Raw genomic sequence first — 26263 nt, 5'->3', positions numbered from 1 at the left:
AAAATCCCAATTCTTGAATTTAGCTTTAATTGGGATAAAGGGTTTGTGGCAAGGTGGGGCCAGACTGTGCCAGTGGGCTGTGCTAAGGGTTTATCCTGAGAACACCACAGGCCATGGAATTGCCTAGAACAGGGGAAGGGCACCACCAACCCTCAACCTGGAAACCTCAGTCAGGGTGACAGAGCCTGAGCCCCACCTGGGCAAACGTGGGTTAGATGGGAGGGCCACTGCCTAGAGAGCTGTATGGGAGGAAATGAGGGGAAAGAAGGGGCAGGACAAAGCTGCCAGTATGCCCTGGGTGACAGAGAGGATGGTGCACCCACCCGAGATGGGGCCGGAGAGGAGGCGGTGGCTTGAAATGAGAGGAAAAGGAGGTCAGTTTTAGACAGTGAAGGCTTTCCTATATTCCTCAATATAATAGGATTTCTTGGTTTTTGTTACAAAAGTAATATATGTTCATTGAAAAAATTTGGATAAATATCAAAATCATAAAAAATTAAAATCAGCTAGGATTCTTCAACCAGAAGATAACTCCCACTGCCGTTTGGTTGTATCCTTATAACCTGTTTCACAGATACAATGATATAAATGCAGCTGCAGGTACGGACATAGATACAAATGCAGGTAAGGACAGGGATATAGATAAGGGCACAGACGTAGGTGTAGACGTAGGCGTATATGTCACAGTAGGCTGAATGCTGGACCCCCCCTCCAAATGAGTATGTTCACATCCTAACCCAACCCTTGGAACCTGCAATTGCGACCTCATTTGGAAAAAAGATCTTTGCAAACGTAATTTACGATCTCAGATGAGCTCATCCTAGGTAATTCAATTGGGCCCTAAATCCAGTGACAAGTGTCATTACGAGACAAAAGAGAAGACACAGAGAAAAGGGGAAGGCCATGGAAAGACGGAGGCAGAGGTTGGAGCCAAGAAATGCCCAGAGCCATGAGAAACGAGAAGCAAGAATGCTCCCCCCGAGCCCTCAGGTGGAGCTGACGTCTTAATTTTGGACTTCTGGGCTCCACAACTGAGAGAATAAGTGTGCAGTTTTAAGCCCCTCAGTTTGTGGGGATTTGTTCCGGCAGCCCCAGAAGACTAACACAGATGTGGACATAGATACCCATAAAGACACAGCTGTAGCTGTAGCTGTCCGTGTAGACATGGGTGTAATGTAAAGACACAGGTATCACCGTGGCTACAAATGCAGGCGGGCAGCATCCAGACCATAAGGAAACCCTGATGAGGGAATGGAGCCGACCTGAGCTACCACCACTGCAATTCACTGATCCTGGTGGGTTCGGGGGCTCGTGAAGTGCAGCAGCGATAACCACATTCGCAGGGAACCTCGGAAAATTGCGGCTTCTCATGTGGCTGAACTCCATCTGCTCTGAAGGACTCCTCAGAACACGGACCCAGTCTCCTTCCCTTGGGACACTATACCCCGGTACAGTCCCGAGGAAGGTGTCCACACTTCCTGCAACGCCGACACAGAATTAGGACTGTGGTCGCCTCATTCCTGTCCCAGAGGAGGCAACCAGAGTGCAAAGTGCTCACTAGATTCCACCCTCTGTCCGGTGTCATTTGCCTGGAGACACCCCCCCATCTCTGTGCAAAGGTGGGTCCAGGAGAGCTCCGACCAGAAACAGGAATCCCTGTGGAGGGCCCGGGCCAGGCAGAGCAGCCTGAACGGGATTCAGTATTAACCTCTGGTGGTGAGGAAGAGGGGGAGTGCGGGGAGCTTCCTTGGTCTTGGCGGATGGAAATGTCTGGTTCGTGCTGAGGTAAAACCTAAAGCTGGGCCTGCTGCAGGGTCTGCCCTGTGTGCTGTGAGCATGAGGGCAGGTGGGCGCCCAGCAGGCTCTGTAAACACTTGCTGATGGCCGGGCAGAGAGGAGTTTCTTCCTGTTTCCGTGGACCCGGCCTCCCTGGCCCACTTGGTCTCTCCGTGTGCACGACGTGCTGCTCATGGGCTCCCCCACCCCAGGCAGAACTCTCCCTCGGGAGCCCGCAGACACAGGAGCTGTCTGGCTGGTCTGCCCCAGCCTGGCTGGCCAGCTCCAGGGCGCCCGAGATGGGAGATGAGGTGGGTGGGACTTCGTGGTTTCCCCGCCCCTCTGGATCTCCTAATGAAGTGGTCACCCCAATCCCAGTAGCTCCACCATTTGAGACAAGCTGACTTACAATAATGACTTTATTTTAACATATTTAATTACAGACATAAAATAGCTGGGGAAGGGGGTGAGCCCCAGCCTAGCCCCACCCCGGGGCTGCCAGGAGGGGGGAAAAGGCGAGGCCTCCCTGATGACCCTCCTTTGGGGTCTTCCTATGGTGGGGCCCTATTGCTTTAGTGGGGGAGGGGCCATGCAAACGAGGGGGGCGGGGAAGCCTCTGCCCCCCCCCTCGACTGGCCTCCCTCCTAAATGCCCGGATAGTGCCCCGACCCCAGCCTCTCCACCTCCTTCTTCTTTGTCCAGGGAGCAGATTCTCTGGCCAGCCCCCCACCCCCTCTGCAAACCTAAAGGGGAATAAATACAAATTTTACAAAGTAAAAGGGGTCCAACGTTGCCCTGGGCCAGGCCTGGAGTCGGGGAGCGGGGACCCTGGCGCGCCGGCCTCACATCATCCCTAGCTGCAGTAGCGTGCTGGCGTAGGCCATGGGCTTGACGTCGGGATGAGGCTGTGAACAGACGCACATGGGGCAGAGGCAGAGATAAGGCAGCTTCAGGGGAGTCTGAGCCTCAGGACGCAGGTGGCAGAACCTTCACCCCCTGCTGTTGAGCACTGTGCCCCCCGCCCTCCTGACCAGGCCCAGGCTGGGGAGACTGGGGACCCCAGGGGTGACTCACCACTGCTGTGAACTGGTGGAACTGAGGCCGCAGGTCAGAGCCCCGGAGGTGGATGTAGGAGGCTTTGTTCCCCATCTGGTCACTGCAGGGGCATGGGGCAGAGTGGCCATGAGGGGTTGGGGGACAGAGAAGGGTGAGGCAGAGAGAAGAGGGAGCGAGTGGGGGGATGAGGGAGAGGAGACCGCACAGGCTGGATGGCAAAGGCTGAGAAGAGGGAGACACAGGGACAGAGGCCACGACAGGCACTGACGGAGAGTGGAGAATAGAGGGCAGGACAGAGACAGGAGTGGGAGAGGAATACAGATGAACGGGGGGCGCAAGCAGGAGGCGGTAAGGGCTATGAGGGCACAGGAGCAGGGATGGGGGACAGGGACAGGATAGGCGGGGCACACACAGCCCCATGGAAGCAGGACTCTTGCCGAGACCTGGGCTCCAGTCTGACCATGCGCTGCCTCTCACCCCCAGGAAACGAGGGACAGAGGAACACGGTGACTGCCGCCCCCCCAGGACAGAAGCGCCTGGTCCAGAGCATAGGCAACTTGGCAAGACAAGGGGCCTGTCTGGTTTCTTCAACCAAAAAATGGCAAGGCACAGGGGATGCAAAGACAAGGGTCCTGCTTGCAAATCAACTGGAAAGACATTTATGAGTCATGAGAAACACGTTTTCTGAAGGCGCGACAGTGCTACCATAGTTATGTATAGAAAAGAGTTCTTTCAAACACGCTGGGGCATCAACGGCCGGAAGAGATGAGGCCTGGGGTCGGTGTGAAAACTGCCCGCGGTGGGGGCGCCGTGCGGGTGGGTGGGGAGCTAAGAGCGACAGCGACTACCGGCCTGAGCTGGTACCTGTTGAACCTGGCTGATGAGTATGTGGGCATTCATTATACTATTTTATCTGCTCTTCTTTGTGTTTGGAATTTTCTATAAAAAGTGAAAACCAGTGGGCTAGGGGGAGAGGCCCGGCTGTGCGAAAGCAACGGGGACACACCAGTAGTTGGGGGCGGAGAAGACGGTGACGCAGCGGCCGCCATGAGCCACCTCATAGCCCTCAGCCTTGACCTCGTGGCTGCGGATGATGTAGTCCAGCTGGTTCTCCTCCAGGAAGGCCTTGGTGACGTCGGGCCCAAACTGGCAGCTCACGCCCCGCTTACTGACCGAGCGCCCGTTCTGGGGAGACAGCGAATTCAGGTTGCCTGTCCCCCCTAAACCCCTGCCCACATCTGCTGGCCACGGCTCCCAGGGCAACTGACCTGTGGCTGGGGGTCTGACCAGAGTAGGTCGCACATGGGACCTGGAAAGGAGTAGAGGGGATGTCAGGGACGGGCCCGCCTGCTTGGGGTGTATGCTCAGACAACCCCCCAGACCGCGTGGGGGCTGGGCCGGAGTTACCCACTGCCAAGGGGCCACGGGCCACGTAAGATGGGATTCTGAGCTGGCCACAGGCCTCGTGTCTGGGCAGCGCGCTGGTCTCCCCAACGACCTCCCCTCCACACCCTGTTCAATCCATTCCGGCCTCACAGCCAGGAGCGTTAATCGATATTCAGATCAGGTCCCTCTCCTGTTCAGCCTTCTGTGGCTCCCACCGCCCAGGGAACAAAGCCCAAGCTCCTCATGCAGGCCTGAGGCTACAGGGGCTGGCCTTGTCAACCCTTTTAAAGCACTTCCTTGCTCACCCCAAATCACAGGCTGCCCACTGTTCCTCCCACCTGCCAAGCTCCCCTGCCTTGGGACCTGTGTGCTTGCCCAGGACGCTTGTCTGCACAGCAGCTGCCTCCTCCTCCTCCCCAATCAGCGGTAATGTGGTGTCCCCAGGCGGCCTGTCATGCCACTCTATCCACACCCTTCACACAGCGTGTGAGCACACGCAGGGGTGTGGATATCTGCTGTGTGTCCCGCACTAGAACAGGAACCCTAATACGTCCTCCAGGGGTCAGGAGCTGAACTCACAAACAAACAGACGCCTGTGTGCTCTGGGCCCTGGACACTACTGTTCTCTTGCCAGCGTGGCCCCACGAGAGGCGCACGCCCCAAGTTACAGAGAAGGAACAGGCTCAGCCTTGCTGTCCTTGCCAAGGGCACCAAGCACACCCGGGGCAGGGCCGAGGTCACAGCTGCTCAGATCTGAGCCCAGGCTGTTCCTCTTGCCCGGACGACACCAGGCCCCGGGAGGGAAGGGGCTGTCACCCAGCCCGCCCGTCACCTGAATCTGGGGGCTGCCGATTCCGCTCAATCTTCCTGATATCGTCCAGGGTAACGCCGTCTTCACTGAACAGGCCCCCGTGCATGATCTGGGGTTCAGGGCAGGGACAGTGTGAGGGGAGGCGCCGCCATACCCGCACCCTCCGACTCGCTCCACCAGCATGCCTGCCCCCACGTGGCCCCTGTGGGTGGGAGCCCGTGGGGCTCGGCTGCTGTCCTCACCAGCACTTTGCCATTGATGCACTGGGCCAGCGGGAGCCACTCGAACACCTCGCTGAAGAGCTCATACATCTGGGCAGTGTACTTGGCCTTCACCTCGCCCTCGAAGCCATAGATCTGGTTCATGTTGTCCGTCTCATGGTTGCCTGGCCAATAAGAGGACGAAGAGAAGCCTCAGCCCCCCACTGCTTGGTGCCTGGGGGCCCAGGGAGGCCTGCCTGCCTGCCCCAAGCCAGTAACATTCACACCATCAGCTCCGTGGCCCCTCACAGAGACCCGATGAGATACAGACACTGTTTTCAGTCCATCTTCTGGAGGAGCACACAGGCTGAGAAGCACACGTGGGCACGTGGCCACCAGGCTCAGGGGTGGCCCAGGCCCCAAGTCACTGTGGGATGGGGGTACCCCTTGCCCCTGTGTGCCTTGGGCTCCCTCTTGGAGGACCTGTTGTGCCTTCCAGGCTGGAAATACCAAGGGGGGAGACCTTGATATAAAAAATGGGCTCACTGCAGAGCACCTGCTGTGGGCCAGCCCCTCGCTTCCATCTCCCCACACACAACCTCCTGCCTCCCTCCCGGGACCCCATGTCTGCTGAGTCTGGATTGTTCAACTCCTCGGCCGGAGCTAACTCTTCGGTGCCTCCTACAACGAGGCCCACAGCAGGGGCTTGGCAAGCATTTACCACGGGCCACGTGTTGCTACGTGAATGCTCTGAGGCCGTCCAGTGTCAGCTCGGGGCCTGGAGCCCCCAACCCAGCCCACTGCCCTCCTCCCTCTCTCGGCTGCACCTCCTGCTCATCTCACCGCTCAACAGGCAGCTCCTCCCGTGGCGGCCTTCACTCCCAGGTGAGCCCATCTTGCCCAATACCACACGGTCACCAAAGAATGCAAACTTTACAGCCCCCTGGGAGTCCTCCAGACATCAGTCTCACAGCCACGTGCAGAGCTGAGCTCACCTCCTGGCCCTCACCCTCCTCTTCTGGTCTCCCTGTCTGTCAGTGGCAGCCACAGCCCTCCAGTTGCTCCTGCTAAAACCCCGGAGTACCCCCTCTGGCCTGTTCTTTCTGCATCCAGCCCAGCAGCAAACACTCGGGGCTCCACCTTAAAGGGCCCCAACACAACCCCTGCTCCCATGCGGCTCCAGCGTTACCGCCAGTCTCCCTGCTCCCACCTTCAGCCCTCGGTCTGCTCACCACATGGAGGCCCGAGGGATCCTGCTGACAGCCCGCCAGCCCCCGACCCTCTGCCCAGAGCCCTCCCATGCCCGAAGTCCTCATCCAGCCCACATCGCCATTTGTGCGACGCCCTGTGTGGAGCAGCCTGCCGGCCTTCCAGGGCAGCCCTGCACACGATCTCGGTGAAGGACGAAGGAAACAGTTGTCTCCCCGCAGTACAGAGGAGAAAGCGGAGGCTCAGAGAAGAAACAAGTGCCCGCCCAGAGCCCGCTGCCTCCCAGCTCACCTCGCAGTAGGTGAAAGTGATCTGGATACAGGAGCTTAAAGCCGAAAAGGGTCAGGATTACTTCTACAGAGAAGGAGCCACGGTCCACAAAGTCGCCATTAAATATCTGCCCTGCTAAGGAAAACAAAAACGGGGCTACTCCTTCCCCAGACTCTCCACACCCCATGGCTCCTCTCAGTATCTCCCTCGGAGCGAGAACGTCGGCAGGGCTCAGGGGATCGGGGCTTTTGTTTCTTTCCTTGCTGTGTGGCTCTGGCCCAGCAGCTTGGCCTTTCTGAGCCTCAGGAGGATGTACTGATGTCCCCAAACTCACCTGTTTCTCAGGGAAACTGATGGTGGAGGGGGAGATACCAGGTGCTCACCCTGTTTCAGCTCTCCCCCAAAGACAGGCCCACAGCCACAGGGGAAATGGGACACGGACCCTCCCACCCAATACTGCACAGGCCTGGTAGACCTACCAGTGGCCATTATCAAGCAATTATAACGTCAGCAAATACTTACAAAGCACTAACTGTGGGCCACTGAACACTTGACATGTATTATGTCATTTACTCCTCTCAATAACCTGATGAGGTAGGCCGTTATTATCCCCATTTTGCAAATGAGGCACTGAGAGGGGGAGTCACCTGCCACAGTTACACAGCTGCGAAGTGGCAAAGCCAAGAGGAAACCCAGGTGTGGGCAGTGCCAGGTGCTGTTGTGTAGGGTCTTGCGGCAGCCCCATTTCCAGATGAAGAGAAGCTGGGGCCCAGGACTGCGCCACCTGCCCTGGTCATAAAGCACGTGGGGACTGGCCCCGGCCTATCTGCTCCCAGAGCCTGGAGCACCCATATCCTGGCGCCTGAGCAACTGCTCAAGCGTCTCCTTTCCCAGGTCCAGGCCTTTTTCTCTGCCGGGGACTCCTCTCCAAAATCCAGGTTTGGGGGAGGGGTTTGCTCTTCTGAGGAAGGATACATAGGGGTTGGTCTCCGAGGGCAAACCGTTGAGTTCAAATATGTTGAGGAGGTCATAGAACTGGCCATGGGTGTCCCCACACACTGTAATCTTCTCTGTCTGGAAGAAAAGAGGCCACCGGAGAGGGAGGGGCCCAGAGACAGACGTGGGGAGGGGGCAGGGAAGAGAGGAGGGGCAAGAGGTCACAGTAGACCGAGAAGAACCATGCAAAGACACAGGCAGGGGGCAGACATGAAGAGGGTGGGACAGAGACCGAGAGGCCAGGAGAGGAGGGACATCCAAGGGGAAAGACACGGGGTGGAGGGAGAAAGAAGGCAGACCAAGCCAGGTGGGTCTGTGAGTTTCTGAGCTCCGTGGCCCCTCCCCAGCCAGGGAGCCCCCACCCCTGACCCACCCACATACTGCCCCACAGCGCGCACCTCTTTGAGTGTGGTCTCCACGAGCGTACTCAGCTTGGACAGGACCTCTTTGACCTGTACCAGAATCTGGAAGGCAGAGCAGGCTGTAAGCAGGACGAGCTGGAGGGCCTCCCCACTACTCTAGCCCCTGGAGACCTGCTGGGCTGAGGGTGAGGGCGAGGGGCAGAGAGGAGAGGAATGGGCAGGGGAGGCCCAGAACAGTGCGTGCTAGGCCAGAGGTGTCCCCCAAACTGATCCAAGTGGCCTCTGTGGCATTTAAACACTGGGGTTATTTCGTGTGAAAACTGAGATTCTTAGTTTCTCTCAAAATAATCAGTACCATGAAGAAACATGTGGATGAATCTAAATGTGGAACATTTTATACAACAACTGGCCTGGACACGTCTAAATATCAGTGTCATGGAAGAGTTTCCCCCAAAAGGCATAAGAATGTTTTAGATGAAAAGAGGTAAAAGGCAAGTCATGTGCAATAGTTCATCCTCCAATGGATTCTGGATTTTAAAGAAATAGCTAAAAAGGATGTTTTGGGAAAACTCGGGGGAAATTCAAACATGCAGATAACATTAGTTTTTACTAACTGAAGGTGACCTTGACAATGTCATGTATATTTGACAATGTTTCCGGATTTTACAGATGACCAGTGCACTATCTGCATTAGTCAATATTATCATGTCAGTGCTAAACTTCTCAGGTGTGACAAGTGAACTGTAGTCATGCAGGAGAACGTCCTGTTTTTAGGAGATACAGGTTATATGCAACTTATTCTCAAATGGTTCAGAAAAAAAGACAAAAGTACGTGTATATATACACATGCATACGTATGTATAAAGACAAAGTAAATGCGTCAGAATGTCAATAGTTGGTGAATCTAGGTGAAGGGTGTGGGTGCTAATTATACTATTGTTTTGACTTCTCTGTAGCTTTGACAATTTTCAAAATAAAAAGTTGGGGAAAAAAACAAAGCGTTAAAAAGTAGATGTCCACTTCTGGTGAGAATGTAGCAAGTTATAAGACTGCCACTCTCGCCCTAATAATGAGAAACCCAACAAAATCAAATAAAAAAACAACCCATCTGAGAGCTGAGGATGCTAGGAAACCTAAACTAATCCACTGTAGACAGCGAGAGGCCCTTTCCTGGGGGAAGAGACTGCTTTCTCCCTGGTCATCTGGGCAGAGTGGTCGAAGGGTAAGCTCCACCAAGGCTGAGCGAGGGAGGAGAAACCAGCAGAAAGTTCACGCAGGGTGTGGGCTGGCGGGACCGATGAGCGCCCCCAGGAGCCCCAGCTGCAGAAGGCCTCTGCCCTCACCGCCGACTCTCTCACCCAGCCATCATGGAGCCCAGGTGCAGGGCAGGCTGATGGAGGCCTCCTGATGCACAAAGTGGGGGGCGAGACCGGAGAGCCGAGAATTCCCCAGCAACCCACAAACCTGGCAGTGGGCCTGGAAATGAGCACTCTCCCACAGTTCCTAAAGCTGGAGACCTCACAACATAACGACGTCACTGGCATGCCAAGCCCTGCTGAAGGGATACCAATCCCACTCTGCAAACACTGAGAGCCAGTGGTGCACTGACGCCAAGCACAGCTCCACCGAAGTGCAAGTCAGACTGACAAAGGCCCTCACACTCGCAGCCTGACGGAAGAAGACCCTGCCAGGTCCCGCAGAAATTTTCATTTATCTCAGTCTCTCCTGTTCTTTTACACAGAATGTCTGGCGTACACTAAACACTTATACGACACATGAAGAAAAGACAACAGAAGCAGACCCAGCGATGACCCAGATGGTAGAATTACCGGACAGAAACGTTAAAGTAACTCTTAACAAACGTGTTCAAGGATCTCGTGGAAAGGGAGACAACATGCGTGAACACACGGAGCAGACAGATGAAAAGCATTAAAAAAGAACCAAATGGAAATACTAAAAATAAAAATATGTACATAATGTCAGCAATAAAGAGCTCGCGGTGCCGGGCATAGCGCCGGCTCAGCGGTGAGTGTTAGCTCCTGTTACTCCCTCTCTCCTCGACCTGCCCCGTGTGGCTTTGTTTCGGCACCGCCAGCCGTGACGCTATCCTGGGGTCACAGGTGTGTATAGCCCCTGACAAGTGCGTTACCTGGTAGGCGCATTTCCTGTGCAGTTTTTTCTGGTCCTTGTACCACTGCATGAGCTCCTTCATGAAGGTGATTGTCACTTTGCCGTCCTCAAGCTTGGGCCCGCTGTACTCATCCTCGATGGCTGGTGCGTGAATGGGGAAATGAGTCCGTGGCCACAGCCACTGTGTGAGTGGGAAGGGGGCCCCGGCTCCCCTCCCAGGCTTTGGGCAGACATGGGTCTGGACGTTCAGGTTGAGGTGGGGATGGAGTGAAAAAGGATCGCAATCCCCAGCCAGCCTGGCCCTTTCCAACCTCCTCGTCTAGTGTGTCCCTTCCCCTCTCCGCCTACTTGGTTTTACAACACTTAACACTATTAATTCGTTGGGTGACTAATCACCTCTCCCCACTAGAACATCAGCTCAATGAGGGCAGGGACTGTTCTGTTTACAGCTATGTCCCCAGTGCCTTGAACAGTGTTTGACACATAGTAGGTTCTCTATAATTGTCTGTGAAATGAATGACTGAATCATCTGAATGCCTAGAGGACCCAGAGACAAATAGGACACGGGAAGCCCTTGGGGGGTGGGTGCTACTGCCAGGGGGTGGAGCAGCTGGTACAGAAGCTGGGAGGGAGCTAGGCTTGGGTGGGAGCAGGGGACCCCACATCTCCACAACTGGCGAACTCAAGCTCCAGTTCTGGACTCGACTTCCCAAGAATGCAGGACGGGAGCAACAGACAGCGGCCTGGGCTTGGGGACCAGAGGCTGCCCCTGAGCCCCACCTCACCACCCCACAGTGTGCACAAAGAATGGAGCGGCCCATGCAAAGCTGTGGAACGTGCTGGGCTGGGCATGGCAGGGCACCCCGGCCTGACTCACTCATGCTCTCGATGTCCAGTGAGTCCACGACCGAGCGCTTGTGCTCGTCGCCCGCGATGGCCCGCTCGAAGGCCTTCTGCTTCACGATCTTGTTGCATTCCTGGTATTTCATTTTGGCATCCTTGTCGTGGGGCTTAACCTTCACCACCTGGGCAGGCAGGTGGACAAAGGGAAGAAACAGAAGAAGGAAAGGGGCATCAATGCTCCAACCAAGGAGGGGGCAGAGAGCAATCAGGAGGCAGGGAAGTTGCCGCTGCCATGGTCAGCCCGGCGCTGGGCTCCGTGAATGCTGAAGCCAGACCTCCTGGGGCCGCCGCGGGCTAGGGGTGCTGCCCTGGACACGTGTCACCTCTAGAACTCGTTTCCTGCACCCCGAAACCAGACCTAACATTGTGGCCCACACAGGGCTGCCGTGAGGGGTAAAATGAGGGAACCCACGCACGAGCTCTTAATACAGTGTTTTCCCAAAAATAAGACCTACCCGGACCATCAGCTCTAATGCATCTTTTGGAGCAAAAATTAACATATAAGACCCGGTCTTACTTTAACATAATATAAAACCGGGTCTTATATTAACTTTTGCTTAACAAAAACTTATATTAACTTTTGCTTTAACAAAAGACGCATTAGAGCTGATGGTCCGGCCAGGTCTCGTTTTCCAGCAAACACGGTAAATCCTAGCTCTGCCTATCATTAAAACACAACCGCCCCGCCCGCGGAGCACACGCTCAGCTCCGGGTTTCTTGCTGGAACCAGAGCAGGCTGAGGCACACTTTACTGATATCAGTACAGTCAATTCCAAGGTGGGTGGGGTTGGAGGAAAGCGTGTGCTGGGTCTAAAGTCATGATTAATAGCCCAGACCCCTCCGAAGGGCATGCTATGCCTTTGGATGACTCAGACACCCGGAACCTCAGTTTCTTCATTTGCCAGGGCTGCTGGGAATAAGTAATGAACACAGGGCTCAGAAAGCACAGCCAGCGCTGAGTGGTGTCACGTCCTTTGCTCGACCTTGGGTTTTTGGGGAGACCCAGGACAAACGAGTTCCCTGTTTCCTCCACTGAAGGGAGGCCGCCTGGGTTCAACCCCCTAACCCCGGCCAATTGTCAGTGGTGCGACCCAGGCAGGTGAGCCTGCCTGTCGGTGGCTCAGGTTCCTCCTGGTGAGATGAAGTGGAAAGAGTACTATATCCGACGGCTGCTGTGAGGACGCAATGAGTGAAAACTGGGGAAGTGCGTGCCGTGGAGCCACCAAGTCAACCCCACGGACGTGTCGGCAGCTCCTCGTGGCCCCCTTCACGGGTGGCTGTGTTGATTAAAGTAGCTCCTACGCAGAAAGCACACGGCTTTGCTTTGGGGCCCAGGAAGTTCTCACTAAACGAGCCCATCACCTCCACTCTCTCCACCTTCTGTCCCGCTTCCCCAAACCTCTGATCCTCCAAGCTCAGAAGCAGACAGAGCTGGATTCAAATCCCTGCTCTGCCACTTCTGTGCTATGGGGCCTTGGCCAGGTGACTTCACCCCTCTGAGCCCCAGACAGTTCTCTTTCCGTGTTACTATCATGGTGATGAGCGGCCCCCACAGCTCCGGTACAGGGGACAGAGAGGGGTGGTGCTGGGGCCGGCCCTCAGGGGTGGGGACGTCCCCTAGTGGAAGGCCTGGCAGAGTGAGTCAGAAGCCTGTTCAAAGGCTCCGAAGGTTGGTGTGGCTCATCCACCCTAAGAATGGCCATGCAGACCAGGAGGGTGGCAGAAAGCTGGGTCTCAGCCAGCGACGGCTTCCTCCCTGTCTGGGCAGGCTCAGGCTGGAGACTGGCTCTGCCTGGGATGTGGATGGCGCGCGGCTCGGGAGGAGGCAGCACCAGACATCCTCTGGAGTCCTTCCAAACTGGGAGAGGTTACGAGTCCACACCCCGTGATAAAGTCCAAACCACCACTTGGCCTGGCTCCCAAGGGCCTGCTTTCCGTTTGCCCAGCGCTGCCCAGCCAGACCGAGCTCCCAAGTCCCCACATGCACCACTCCTCTCACTTCCAGCCCCAGCAGAGGCGGCCCCTGGCTCAGAACACAGCATTCCCACCTCCAAGCCTTTCTAGCTCCATCTCCCCCTCCAGATCCTTCCGCTTCCCCCAGGCTGGGTCAGGCACCCCTTCTGGGCCCCCACGCCCTTGGATCACCTGGCCAGCCTTGAGCACTGCTTCTCCCCTCTGGAAGGTGGCCCTCAAGGGCGGGGCCGAGGCTGTGTCCCAGCAGTGAAGGAATGCCCCGAGTGGATGGACAAACCACTCAGCATTTCAACCCAGCCAGTCCTGGTTCTCAGAGAGCTCACAGCTGGAGTGGAAGATGGGCACAAACCCTGACAACACCGGGAAAAGAGGAGCGCAAATGGTAACAAGAGACAAGCAACTGTAATACACGGTGGATTTTCTGAGCACTTAATACGTGCCTAGCACTGCTGTAGGCAGTTGACTTGCTCATTTTACCCTCAAAGCAGCTCTATAGGGTGTTATCACAATTCCCATTTGATGGATGAGGAAACTGAGCCCAAGAGGTGAAGTCACAGACGCGAGAAGCCAGGATTCCGTTCTCTCCCTGTCTGAACTCCTGACTTCCACCTCGCATCCAGACGTTGTCCCCCCACTGCCAGCTGCCACCCGTCCCCACAGCACCCTGTATACCCTCCAGGAAGGCACAGTGGAATGCGAATCACGAGCCCCTGCTCCGGGGTCAGGCCTCTGGGTCTGAATCCAGGCCTTCCCGGGCAGGCAGCCCCACCTCTCGAGCCTCCCTCAGCTTCCAGAAAATGAGGAAGGTGCCAGCGAGTGTGGAGGGTGGTGTGAGAGTTTCATAGCAGGCCCGTCCCAGGGCGCAGCAGCAAGCCAGTGCTTGTGCCAGGGCCTGGAAAGGGGAAGTGGCCCTGCCCGGCCACCACACCTGGGGACGGTCGTTTGCTCCGTCCTGGCGGGGCTTCAGGAGCCGAAGCCCACTGGGTGAGCACATAACACTGGACTTTTAACAAGGAGTATCAGGGTTAGCTCAACATCGGTCTCCTGACTGTGATATTTATGTCGTATGCCAGCTACGTCGCTGGGGAAACTGGGAGAATGGGATCTCTGTACTACTTGCTTCCTGCAACTGCAGGTGAAGCTACAATGCTCTCGAAATAAAAAAGCTGTTTTGAAAAGGTATCTTCAGCTGGGAGTGCTATCAGGCAGGAACTGTGGTGCTGAAATTGATGAAATGACAACACAGGTTTGTAGTCCCTATGTGAAGCCATGGGGGCTGCATGTGTTTGGGAATTTTCTGGAGTTTAGAAAGGGGACACAGTACACACGCTCTATGACACCCCCGTGGGTCCGAGTGACACCTGGTCATCACACACACTCCCGTTTCCGTAGCAGAACTTCCACTCACACCACAAAGGAGCAATCAAGACCATCGGTGGCCTCTTATTAGTTCAGGTCAGAGTTTGCCACCAAGTGAGTTGCCTGAACTTCCCAGAACTGTGGTTTTCAGGACGGCTTTCAGGGCGTGAAAGCAAGGGTGAGACACTGGAGCCGAGCAGCAGGAGCCATGCCGCAGGTAGAGTGCTCCCGGCCTCAGGGGCCCCCCCATGACAACGGTGGGTGGCAGTCCGAGTATCAGGACCACCTCCGGAGCGCCAGAGAGGGGCGCGCCGGCCCAAGGCACAGGCACAAATCCAGCTCTCTAGAGCAGGCTCTGCCTGCACCGTGAGTCTTTGGCACAACGCTAGGGTTTCCCCCCAACAGGTCAAGGCCCTCTAGTGAATTAATTTAGTCACACCCGACATTCTTTTTATAATGAAACAGAACAGAGACCGTTGGAGTACACTGCCTGAGCTAAGGGCCAGGGGCTGTGCCAGGAAACTTTTGCCCGTGGCACACAGCCAGCGGTCAGAAGCTTGAGTCTGGTACCAGGCTGTCACCTCTGGCTGTGGGGCCTCGGGGTAGGGACCTACTCTCTGCGCCTCACTTTCCTCATCTGTAAATCAGGGACATTTCCCCACGGCGCAGGGTAGTGAAGATCACAGGAGTTACTACGGCACGAAGGTCCCCGCCGCGCCGGGCCCACGGTGAGCGCTGTACTAGGCCTCAGGGCGATGTCCTGTTCCTATCGTGTAGCCGCACCTTCGGTGTACGGGAGCTTGGACGGTCTTGCAAGGGGAAATGCATTTCTACCTGACTGCACTGGAACAGGGTGCAAGAAGAAACGCAAACGCAAACCTATTACAAACCAAACCCCACACACCTCTGACGGGGGTGGGGAGTGCAGAAGGAGCCCCCCAGATCGGGCCTGGGCCATGTGACCACATGAGTTCCAACCACACACAGGAAGGGACACAGGTGGGGTCTTCTGACAAGAGGACCCAATAAAAGGGTGGGGAATCCTGAAGCAAGAGTCCCTCTGAAAGGATTAGCTTGGAGGTGAGGGGGGGTAGTCCACATGGACCTATGGAAAGGGGAGCTCAGCTCATGCTGAGGGTCCAAGGCTTGGCCCTGGACGGAGAGCAGAATGGAGACACCTTAACAAGGTCCTGCCACGTACACAGCGCTTCCTGTGAATGAAGGGCTCTTCCCCCGGCACCCCCAGAAGAAAGCGCACCAAGTGCTAAGTGGGTGCAGGCAGGCCCTTCTCTAAACGTGCTGATCGCATTTCATCCTCACAAGCATGCTGAAGCTGGCCTACTATTCTGCCCCTTTCACAGACCAGGACACTGAGGCCAGAAAGCCAAGGCCCTCTGAGCTACACAGCCCGCAGCCGGGCATCGTGACCTTGGAGCCAGTGCCCCCACTGCACCAGGGACTGGCAGACGGTCGGACTCACAGTAAGAGATACACATCTCACTTCACAACCAACACACATCTGCATTCACCTCGATGAAAAAACAATACATACACTTCCTCCGAACAATGAAGGGTTTTCTCTTCTCTATTCTAACCGATGAAGACAGAAGTGCTAGGCTCAAACCAGTAAACCGACCGCACGGCCCACGAACAGTTTCAAGCCCAGCCTCTGGGTTCCAGTCCCAGCTCCGCCACTCCTCTGCTAGGCGACCATGGAGGAGGGGCTCCCCCTCTCTAGACCTCAGTTTCCTTCCTGTAAAATGGGTTGAATTCATGCATGTAAAAAGCGCACAACAGAGCTAGGCCCACAGTGAGCATGCAGATGAGGAAACTGAGGCTGAGAAAGGAAAGGCCCTTCACCCGAGAGCCCAAGCTGCTGAAAGGCAGAGCCTTCGGCGGGCTCGTCTGTTCAACGAAGGTCACGTCTTGGCACCACCCCCAAGGATGCCATGATCTAAGCGGGGGCCTGGGCACACCCTCCGTGAAACCGGAGCATGTCACAGACGGCTATGGAGGGTAGGAGGTAGATTCTGGATGGGCAGCCACGCCAGAGCCTGGCCCCTCTGCCCTGCGCCCACAAAGCCTGATGAAACAAGTCAAAATAAAGAATGGTGGACAGCCTGCCGGCATCAGGCTGGCCTGCCGCTGGTGGCTCTCAGGCTCGTGTGGGGACTCCCCAGTGCAGCTGGCAGGGCCCGCACAGGGAAAGGGCCAGGACAGTTTAAATGCTGGGTGTGGCCCCACCTCAGGTCAGTCCGAACAAGCTGTGGATCCCTCCTCCAGCCCTCCACGACATCAGAATAAATGATGCCCGGGATAAAGCGCAGATGTTCCATGTCCACAAGGTGGCTGGAACCGAGCACCTCAGCCTCACGGAGTACGTGGGCTGGCCCCTCTGGGCCAGAGCTGTGACAAGAACCCCTGAGACTCCCCCATGCTCAGCGCTCTTCTGCCCCTGCTGCCCCCTCCTGGAGCCCTAGAAAAGCTGTCCCCGTCCAACCTCCGCTGTCCTTCTGGGTTACTCATTACTGAGCCCTCTGGCCCCACTGACCTTTACTCACACTACCTCCCCAGGGCCCCACAGCCACCCGGGGTGGCGACTCCTCCTGTCACCATGCTCCAAATGAGGACACAAGGACAACATGGACGGTTGGCCAGGGAATGGCTTGGGAGCCCACGCTTGTAAGAACGGTTCTGCTGCTCCCTCCCTTGTCCTCCCGGTGTCATCCCAGACCCCCGGTCTCTAAACGACGCCCCCTTCGTGCCCCTGCCCCCACCCTGACACAGGTGGCCCTTGGCCCAGGGCTCGGCTCATGCCTGAACTTGGCCCGAAATCCACCCTGCACCCTGGGCCAGTGGCCAGCAGCCAGCCCGGGCAGCCTGACCTGGCTCCCTCCAATGGCAGCCTGTGGCTCTCAGCATGCCCGGCCACCCCGCCCTACACAACAGAAGCTGCTCGGTGTGTGCGGTGAATGAAGTGAAAGGAGGAAGAGAGGGTGTGTACTGGGGGCAGAATAAGAACTTATTCCACAAACACTGACTGGGCCCCTGCCGGGTGCACCATCCCAGTAAGCAGAACACAGGAAACCCCGACTCCCAGGGGGCTGACTCTCAGAAGCGGGAGAGACACGGGCTGGAGGGCCCAGCTGTCTGGGGTTCAGTTCCAGCCCTGCCATCCTTCCAACTTGCCAGCTGCTTGCTGGTGGGCAGGTGACCGGACCCCCTGGGCCCCAGTCTCTTCCTCTGTACATGGGGTAACCACTGTTCCCACCTCACAGGGCGGCCGCCACGACTCCTTCCGCCCGTCCTTCCGCCCGTCGTGGGAAGGCGGGAGCGTGCCATGCATCCTGACCGCCGTCACCACCGTCACCATCAGCGAGGTCCCAGCGATGGGAGGGCAGGCGGAGGAGAGAGCTAGAGAATTCCCACTGTGCTCTAGGTCCCTCCCTACAACACCTCCCGTCGCTGTCCCCTCAGCCTGTCACCCATTCCATCTTCCGCCAGCACACATCCTCCTTTGCAGCGACAGTGTCCACCCAGATTAAATGTCCCGGGTTTGGTTTTCGGCCTCCTCTGAATGAGAAGCTCCCCCGGCAGAAGGGCAGTGTGGCTCTTCACCAACAGTAAGACCCACAATCGTCCTCAAGGGAATGGTTACCGCACACGGGCTTTGCGCCAGGAGCTGCTCTCTAAACACGTCCTAAGCAGAAACTTGTTTATTCTTCACGGCACCCCCTAGAGGCAGGTCTCACTGTTCTCCCCATTTCACAGATAGGAAAAAGAAGGCACGGAGAGGCTAGGGAGCTTGTCCAGGTAACCAAGTGAGCGACGGCAGAGCCGAGACGTGAACCCAGCAGTGCGCTGCAGGCCAAGGGGCCCCACGGGCATTTGCCGGGTGAGGGGGAGCCGAGTAAACGGCTGAATGGCCTCCTTCCACCCCCGCTCCAGGCCCTCCCCGGCCTGCCTCACCACCCTCGGCAGCCACCTGGCTCAGGGGCTGGAGCCGGCCCACCCCAAGGCCCGGCTCACCGTCTCATAGTCGCGCAGGGCGGCCCGGAACTTGCCCAGCGCCATGTTGCTGGCGGCCCGGCGGTAGTAGCCCTTGATGTACTTCTTGTCGATCTCGATGGCTCGCGTGGCGTCGGCCAGGGCGTAGCCATAGCACTCAGTGCGCAGGTAGGCCAGGCTGCGGTTGCCATAGTAGATGGCATTGCTGGGGTTCAGCTCGATGGCCTGGCTGTAGAATTTGATGGCGTTCTCGTAGTCCTTGGCTGTGGGGAGGGAGCAGGAGGCGGCATGAGGCAGGGCTACCCGCAAGGACAGGCCCTAGGCTGCGTGTTGGCCCCATGTCCCCGTTCACAGATGGGGAAACTGAGGCCACAGCAGAGCTCAGAAATGTCTCTTCAGCCTGCCCCTCTTCCCTGTCCCGACTCTCCCATGCCAGCACAGGCTTATCTCCTCAGGTCCAAATCTCCAGGACCCCAAGGTCACTTCCACACACCTGCCACCCAACCATGACCCCTCCAGGCCGCAGACCGGGCAATACTTCTTCCAGGACTCACAAGGGTGTTACGGAATCTTCCCCACGGTCTGAAGAGGGCATCTTACTGCACGCTAGAGCTGGGAACCAGCACACGTGAGTCTGCCCTGGGTTGCCCAGCCTCCAAAGCGAGTAAACAAGCCCAAAGAGGGGGCCTAGTAGAAGAACAGGAAGTGGGCAAGGAGAAGGAACCTACTTAAGCCTCAAGGAGAAGGGGACATATCAGCCAAGACCCAAAGAAAGTGACAAACCAGAATGGAGAAGAGTGTTCCAGTCAGAAGGCACAGCGGGTGCAAAAGCCCAAGGGCAGGGCGGGGTGAGGGGGAGTAAGAGGCTGGTGTGGCCTGGGGCAAAGTGAGTTAGGGGAGGGTGTGAGATAAGCGCAGGGAGACTGGCGGAACAGGCCCGGAAGGCCTCAGCCACAGTGGGGTCTGGACATGAATGTTCTAAGTGTGGAGCGACAGCATGTGGCATCTGGCCAAGGGGAAAAGGGAGATTTTATTTGACACGAGCTATGCTGTGCCCTGCTCTGTACGTCTCGACCCGCGGAATCCTCCCCTCTCTATGGCATAAGCCTCATCTGCCACTCGCTTCACAGATGGGTCATGAGGTCTTGTTCAAGGTCAAACACCCAGGCTATATCTGCAGTCAGGCTTGGGCCTCTCCCATGTGGCCATCTGACAGGCAGGAGACCAGGGCGTACCAGAACTGGGGGACCATGGTGTGCCAGGTGCCACATGGGGCTCTTGGTGAATGAATCACTTCACTGAACCCTCACCAACAACTCCAACAGTGGTTGCATTACTCCCGTTTTCCAGATGAAGGGACAGGCTCAGAGATGGAAAGCCTACGCTTAAGGTCACACAGTAAGTGGCAGGCAGAGACCCAAATGCCCACTCTCACCTTCCACGTGAGGTGGCCTCTGGGTGGAAGCCTGGCACAGGGGCAGGTGACCTGAGCCCCATCCCTGACTCTGCCTCTTACTAGCTGGGTGTCCTTGGGCAACTTACATACCCCCTCAGGACGAGTTTCAGAGAGTCCTACTAATATCCTGCCTAAAATGGGAATTCCTGCCCTAACTCCCACTTCACTTTTCTCCAGAGCCATCTGCTAAACCATCAGATTTTTTGTTTTGCTTGCTTATAATCCATCTCCCCAATTTCAACCTAAGCCCCATGAGAGCAGGGGCCCTGTTTCTCGCTTCTCTGAGGACACAGCACCCCTCAGCCCTATCCTCCTGGGGCTCACAGTCTGGTGGGGGGCAACACGCAGATCCCTGCCCAGAAAGTGATAACCCAGAGTGTTTAGAGCCGAGGCAGCCAGAGGGAATGTGGGAGCTGAGACCCAGAGGATGAGAGTGAGTCAGGTGAAGAAGTGGAATGGAAGAGGGTTCCAAACTCCACGAATAGTTCCTGAATGAAGGAACGAAGGAAGGAAGAAATGAAGACAGAAACAGAAAGACAGACAAAACCAACACTAGAGAAAGGAGAAGCCAGTTCCTGGGGAGATGGCCAGGGACGATATGACGATTCCTTTTTCAGGCTAACATCTGGCAATCTTTCAAATGGCCTGATGTCCTCTCCTTCAGGAAGCCCTGCTTGACCCCCAGGCTGGGGCGGGTACCCCTCAGGGCTGTTCCAGCCCCTGGTCTCTTCTATCCCCCGGTCTCTTCTGCCCACTCTGGGTTGTCACCCTTAAGTGACAGGTGTGTCCCAGGGACTGTGAGCCCCGGAAGGCAGGCCCAGGACTTCCCAGAAACAAGCATGGGCAGAACCAGGCAGCCCAAGTCTGACCGACCCTCCCTGGAATGCTAGTGCTTTGGAGGACTCCTTCCAGCCTCCTGGCGGGGTTTCAAAGGCCAGCTGGCCAGCCCACTGACAGGTGAGGTGTTACTTGAGTGCGGCGGGGAGCCTGGTGTCTGAGAGCCTGACAACCTGCTCTGCGGGTCCAGACCCAAGACCCCCCAGGAAACAGCCTCCCCTCCCTGAGCCTCCATTTGCTCATCTGAAATGCGGACTCACAATCAGGCCTACCTCACTGGGTGGCTGTGAGGGCTAATGAACTCAAGTATGAAGTGCGGCTACAGCAGATCCTTGTAAAAGAAGCGAATGAATGGCTAAGCCAAAGGAAGAAATGAATGGAGCAGAGGAAATGGGAGGGGCCTGCGCTTCACACATTTGCCCAAAGACACCATATCCCAGCCCTCTTCCTTTATAAATATGAGTGCATTTACTACTCCACAGCCCCCAGTTTAGAGATGAGGAAACTGAGGCACAGAGAGGTTACATCATTTGCCCAGGGGTCACACAGCAGGGAAGAGGAAGCAATAAGATTTGAACCCAGCCTGAGCGCTTAACCATGTCTACAAACTCTTAGACTTGGAGGCCTCCTTGTGGGTTAAATACAACCCCTCCCATTTTACAGAAAGGGGTACGCAGAGATGATCCAAGCTCTGCTCCAGAAGTGATCCAGCCTTATGGGGGAACAGTGGGCAGGGAATCTTCTGAGTCCCTGGGGTCCCCCTTCACGTGCAGGGGGCCAGGCCAGCTCTGGGTAAGGACTCTGCACGTGGGAGCCAAGCACGTGGTGAGGAAGGGGGATATCCGGGCTCTGCCGCTCACACATTCTGACCTGGGGCACGTGGTTTCACTTCTCTGGGCCTCAGCTTCCTCTATAAAACAAACAGGGCTGTCCCTCCTTCCTTGCCCCAGGGGAGGATTAGACAAAGCACTGTACCTGGCCACCACAGAGGCTCAATTAAGGGGAGCTGTAATTATCCTTTTTATTGTTACTCCCATCGACCTGAGGCGAGGCTCTGTGTCTGCCATACAGAGAGGGGCCTGGACCAGGAAGGGAATCCTCCTCTGTGCCAGCTCAATGCCAGGACCTCTGGCTGCCTGCCCGGCCCCAGGGCTCCTGAGAGCTCTGATCCCAGGTCCTGGGGAGCAAGGGACTCCTCCCAGTGGTTTACAGTTTCCCAGAATTCTTCCCTCGCCTTGGCACCAACCCCGTACTTGTTGCTCCTCCCAAGCCCCATTCCAGGGACAACTCCACCTCCTGGGCCATCCCTCAGGTAGAGACCGGGCCTTGTCCTGGACACCCCTCGACCCCTCGGCACACCAAATCAGGCAGTCACCAAGTTCTGTCAAATCAGCCTCCTGAACATCTCTTAAATCTACTCATTCGCTCCCCTCCCTTCAGCCCCGCCCTGGTGTGGCCTTCATCTCCCCGGCTCAGGTTCCTGCCCCAGCCTCCTCCCTGGTCTCCCAGCCTCCACTCCAGCCCCTCCAGGGCGTCTTTCTACAGCACCAACCTTGTCCTTTCCTCAGCTCCCCAGAACCCTGAGCAGCAAGCTCAGGCCCCTCCCTGCAACCTCACCATAAACCACCCCCCCTTCCTCTTACACCCAGCCCCACTCCCCTCCTGGGTGCACCTCGGGGCCTTTGCCATCTGTTCTGCTTTCTTTCTCCCTCTTCCCTCTCTCCAAGCCGCCTCTTCACTGCCTCTCTGAAACACTTCTTGAGTCAGTTTCTGTCCCTCCAGTCAGTTGGCAGCACCACCACCTCTCACCCGTCCACCATTCTAGTCTCCTTCCTGGTCTCCAGTCTGGCCCTTGCGTCCCATCTCCGCAAGGCAGCTGGGGGATCTTTTTCAAATACTAATCAGACCATGTTGCTCCTCTTTTAAAACCTTCCATGGCTTCCTACACCCCCAGAATGTATACCCACACTCCCTGAGCCGGCCTTCAGGGCATTACCTCCAACCCCGTGACTCGCTGGCCCTGTCTCCTCCTTGTTCCCCAATCTGACAAAACTTTCCCACTCTTTGGATCCATCTGTGCTCTCAATGAAGACCCACTCTCCTCTGGGGCTTGAGATCCATTCCACCTCCTCTCCCCTCTCTAGGGCTTTGTTGTGCAAGTCTCTCCTCTCCCTTGTAGGGTCAACTCTCCCTCTCCATTGAACCACGTTCTTAGCCTCTTCCATCCTTTAGAAACAAAGCATTTCCCTTCCCCTTTCTCCACTCCCCTTCAGAACCGAAATACTCGAAATGCTTGTCAACATTTGCCGTCTCTATTTCCACAGTTTCCATTCAGTCTTGGGTGCCTTCCATCATTCCCCAGAGACTGCGCTTGTCAAGGATACCACCACCAGTTGTGGAGCCCAATCCAACCGTCAGCGCTTGTCATCTCAGCAACATCCGACCCAGGGAACAGCCCCCACCTTCCAAAAGCATGTGCTTCTCTCATCTTTCCTGACACTTTTCCTGATTTTCCTTCCACTGCACCGACCACTCCTCCTCAGCCTCTTCCTCTTGTTCTAAACGTTAGAATTCCTCAGGGTTCTGTTTTGAGCCTCTGCTCTTCCTAGGTGACCTCACCCATGCCCAGCACGTCCTATACCGTCCATAGGCTGATCACGCCCAATTTCTTCTCGGAGTCTGACTGGCCCCTCTATCTACCCAATGTCTCCGCTTGGATAGCTGAGCAATGACTTATGAGACCCGACATGACCTGGGCCCCGTCCTAAACTCATCTTGTATCAGTCTCCTCACCACCTCGCGAAAACTCCAGCCACACCAGTCTCCTTGCATTTCCTACCCCTGGGTCTTTGCATGCGAGGCTCCACCCACCTGGACCACTCTTCAGTGCTCCTCGAATTAAAGGCCTTCTCCTCAGCAAAGCCTGCCCTGACCACCCATCTAAAGTGGCTTCCAACCCTTGTTCTCTACTTCACACTCTGTTGAGGTGGTTTCCAAAGCACTCATCACAATCTCTAAGCATTTTATTATTTATTTGGGTGGTTCCTCAAGGTCTGATTCTCCTGCTAAACCACAAGCTGTTTTCGGGCGGGCTGCATCTGTGTCATGGGCTGTTACATCCCCCAGAGCCCAGCCCAGGCCTTAGAACGTAGCAGGTGCTCACTAAACAAGCTGAATGAATGAATGCATGCATGCACGCCCCCACACGTCTTGCTGAAGACCCTAAGTCACACTATTCTTGGGATTCCCCCACCTCTGCTCCCAGGGCCTCCCACACATCCCTGTTCCCCGTGTAACCCCAAACCTCCTACTTAAGTGCCTTCCATTCTAACGACTGTGCCCCATCCCCATGATTCCTTACCCTACTGGGGCTGCCTCCCCTAACCCGCACTGGGTGTCACTCACCCGTCTCCCCATGTGGTAGCGCCATCACTCGCCCGCCCCATGTCACAACTGGCAGCGCCCTCTTCAGTTGTCACCGTCAGCCAAGTGCCGCGCGGGGTCTCTCCCATTTGGTAGCGCCCTCATGCCCGGCCCCCTCCCACCCACACTGGTGAGCGCCCTCCTCGGTCTCCCCACTTAGCGCCCGCTCCGTCCGCCACCTCTCGGCATCATCCTTTCTCTCAGAAGCCCCCTCTGTCACCCCGGGGCAGAGCCATCCCGGGCCTCCCCACGCCGGGTCCCTTGGTAATGCCTGGCCCGTGCCCAGGCTGCCGCTCCGCGTTGCCATGGTTCCGCGCGGCCCGGCACCCCTCGACCTGGGCGCGCTCCATCCCCCGCCCCCTCTCCCGAGCGGGCGCACCTTTGAAGTAGTCGTTGGCCTGCGTCTTGAGCTCCTCTGCCCGCTTCAGAGCGCCATCGGCCGGGGGTTCGTCTTGGGGGGGCTCAGCACACTCAGCCCTCTCACCCTCCGCCATCGCCATGCCGCAAAGCGACCCCCACCCTGGCAACGGCGGCCCGCGGCACCCGGCTCGGTCGTCGCGAAGGAGTGCCGAGTGGCCGCCGCCGCTGTCGCACAAGTGTCGTAAAGCGCGGGCCCCGAAGGCGCCCTTCGCGCGCCTGCGCAGGACCCTTGCGCCGCTGAGCGCGCGGAGGACAAGGTGACCAGAGGGCCCCCAGACGTCGCCCTTCTTGGAACGAGCCAATGGGAAAGGTGACGAGGGGCGCGTGGGGAAAAACGGCCCGGTGTGCTCCCTGCTCCCCAAGTGGCCGCGTTCCGAGGCCGAAGTTTCTCGGGGCTTAAAGTGGGGTTCCCCCCGCGGTCCTCGCGGTCGGTGGATCGGCGGCAAATGCCCCTGGTGAGGGTGGCTGTTTTGCGAGGCAGCACCAAGCGCCACGTGGAAGCAAAGCCGGGCGTCTAGCCCTCCTGTCAGTTACTTGTGTGACCTTGAACGCATCTAGGGTCTGTTACCCACTCTGAAAAACGGGTGGTTTCTCCAAGCAACAGAATAAAGTTCCAACCTTGATGGTCAGTGTTTCTAAGTTATAAACTGAAGACGCCCGAGCTCCCCTCGCCCCGAGCAAGGCTCAGAAGCTCGTACCGTCTCCTTTCTCCCTCATCCTTCACTCGGCGGCTCCTCAATGCCCTGCGGAGAAAATTCAGACTCTTTCTGATGACCTAGGAGACCCTGGATAGTCTCGCCTCACATCATCAGGTCCAGGTTCCACCCCTACCGCCAACCCCACACTCTGCAACCTAACGGACCACCCTTGCCAAGCCCCCAACAGCGACTCAGGCCCAACTGTAGCACTAAGTTCTAAGGTTCTGCTCTGGCTCCCCCTCCTGGAAACAAGCTGTCCATCCCCCAAACCTTGTGGCCGTCTGACTGACCCCCACCCACGCCAGCTAACAATCACCCAAAAGGTACTAATACTGTCTGCATTTTACAGGTGACGAGGACACAGATTTGCAGAGGTCACTGCGCTTACTTGCCCAAGGTCATACAACGGGAAAGTGGCAGAGCCTGCCCCACCTAATTCCTGGGCTCTTAATTCCTACTCTAGTGTTTATGCTCCAGAGACCACCTTGTGGGATAGATTGTGTGTGTGTGTGTGTCTGTGTGTGTGTGTGTGTGTGAGTGGGAAGGCTGCCATGTGGATCTGAATTCCGCATTCAAGTCCAGCTCAGCCCTTCCCTGCTGTGTGACCTTGGGCAAGTGATGATCCTCTCTGAACCTCAATTTCATCCTCCTAAAATGGAGATAATAATCATGCCTATTTGATAGGATTAGAGGAGAGTTTGATAAAATCACGTGAGTAAAGTGTTTGGCAGAAGGCCTGACATAGCGTAAGTACTTTTTATATCCACTCCATTATAAATACTCAGAGTGGGACAGAGTACCTAGAGATGTGATGGGGATGGCGAGGGGATACTCTCAGGACACTGTGGGAGGACGTCAACCAGCTGGGGCAAGCAGGGAAGACTTCCTGGAGGAGGGGATGTTTGAACTAAACTATAAAGTATCAGTAGGAGATAAACAAGGGAGGAGAAGGGAAGGGAGAAAGGCATTTTAAGGCAGAGGAGCTGCAA

At 56.6% G+C, this 26263-nt stretch overlaps 1 protein-coding gene across 1 annotated transcript; it reads right to left on the bottom strand.

Annotated features, from left to right (window-relative positions):
• Positions 1 to 2177: 2177 nt before the first annotated feature.
• PPP5C (protein phosphatase 5 catalytic subunit) lies at positions 2178 to 25499 on the bottom strand. Its single transcript, XM_081032227.1, has 13 exons — positions 24536 to 25499; positions 18462 to 18703; positions 11074 to 11221; positions 10216 to 10337; positions 8103 to 8168; positions 7684 to 7782; positions 6730 to 6835; positions 5272 to 5414; positions 5051 to 5138; positions 4101 to 4141; positions 3839 to 4017; positions 2851 to 2932; positions 2178 to 2681 (listed from the first exon to the last, which is right to left on the bottom strand). Exons 1-13 carry the CDS (start codon positions 24654 to 24656, stop codon positions 2619 to 2621), a joined length of 1500 nt encoding a protein of 499 aa, XP_080888353.1. The 5' UTR covers positions 24657 to 25499; the 3' UTR covers positions 2178 to 2618.
• Positions 25500 to 26263: the final 764 nt, after the last annotated feature.

The sequence above is a fragment of the Rhinolophus hipposideros genome (assembly GCF_964194185.1).
Source record: "Rhinolophus hipposideros genome assembly, chromosome: 21".
Taxonomy (NCBI): domain Eukaryota; kingdom Metazoa; phylum Chordata; class Mammalia; order Chiroptera; family Rhinolophidae; genus Rhinolophus; species Rhinolophus hipposideros.
This window is presented reverse-complemented; position numbering and strand designations above follow the sequence as displayed.

Coding starts and splice junctions, on each gene's coding strand:
- PPP5C (XM_081032227.1), bottom strand. CDS start 24,656: ATGGCGATGGCGGAGGGTGAGAGGGCTGAGTGTGCTGAGCCCCCCCAA. Junction 11,222..18,461: donor CCCTGCGCGACTATGAGACG/GTGAGCCGGGCC, acceptor CTGCCTGCCCAG/GTGGTGAAGGTTAAGCCCCA. Junction 10,338..11,073: donor ACTGGACATCGAGAGCATGA/GTGAGTCAGGCC, acceptor TTCACGCACCAG/CCATCGAGGATGAGTACAGC.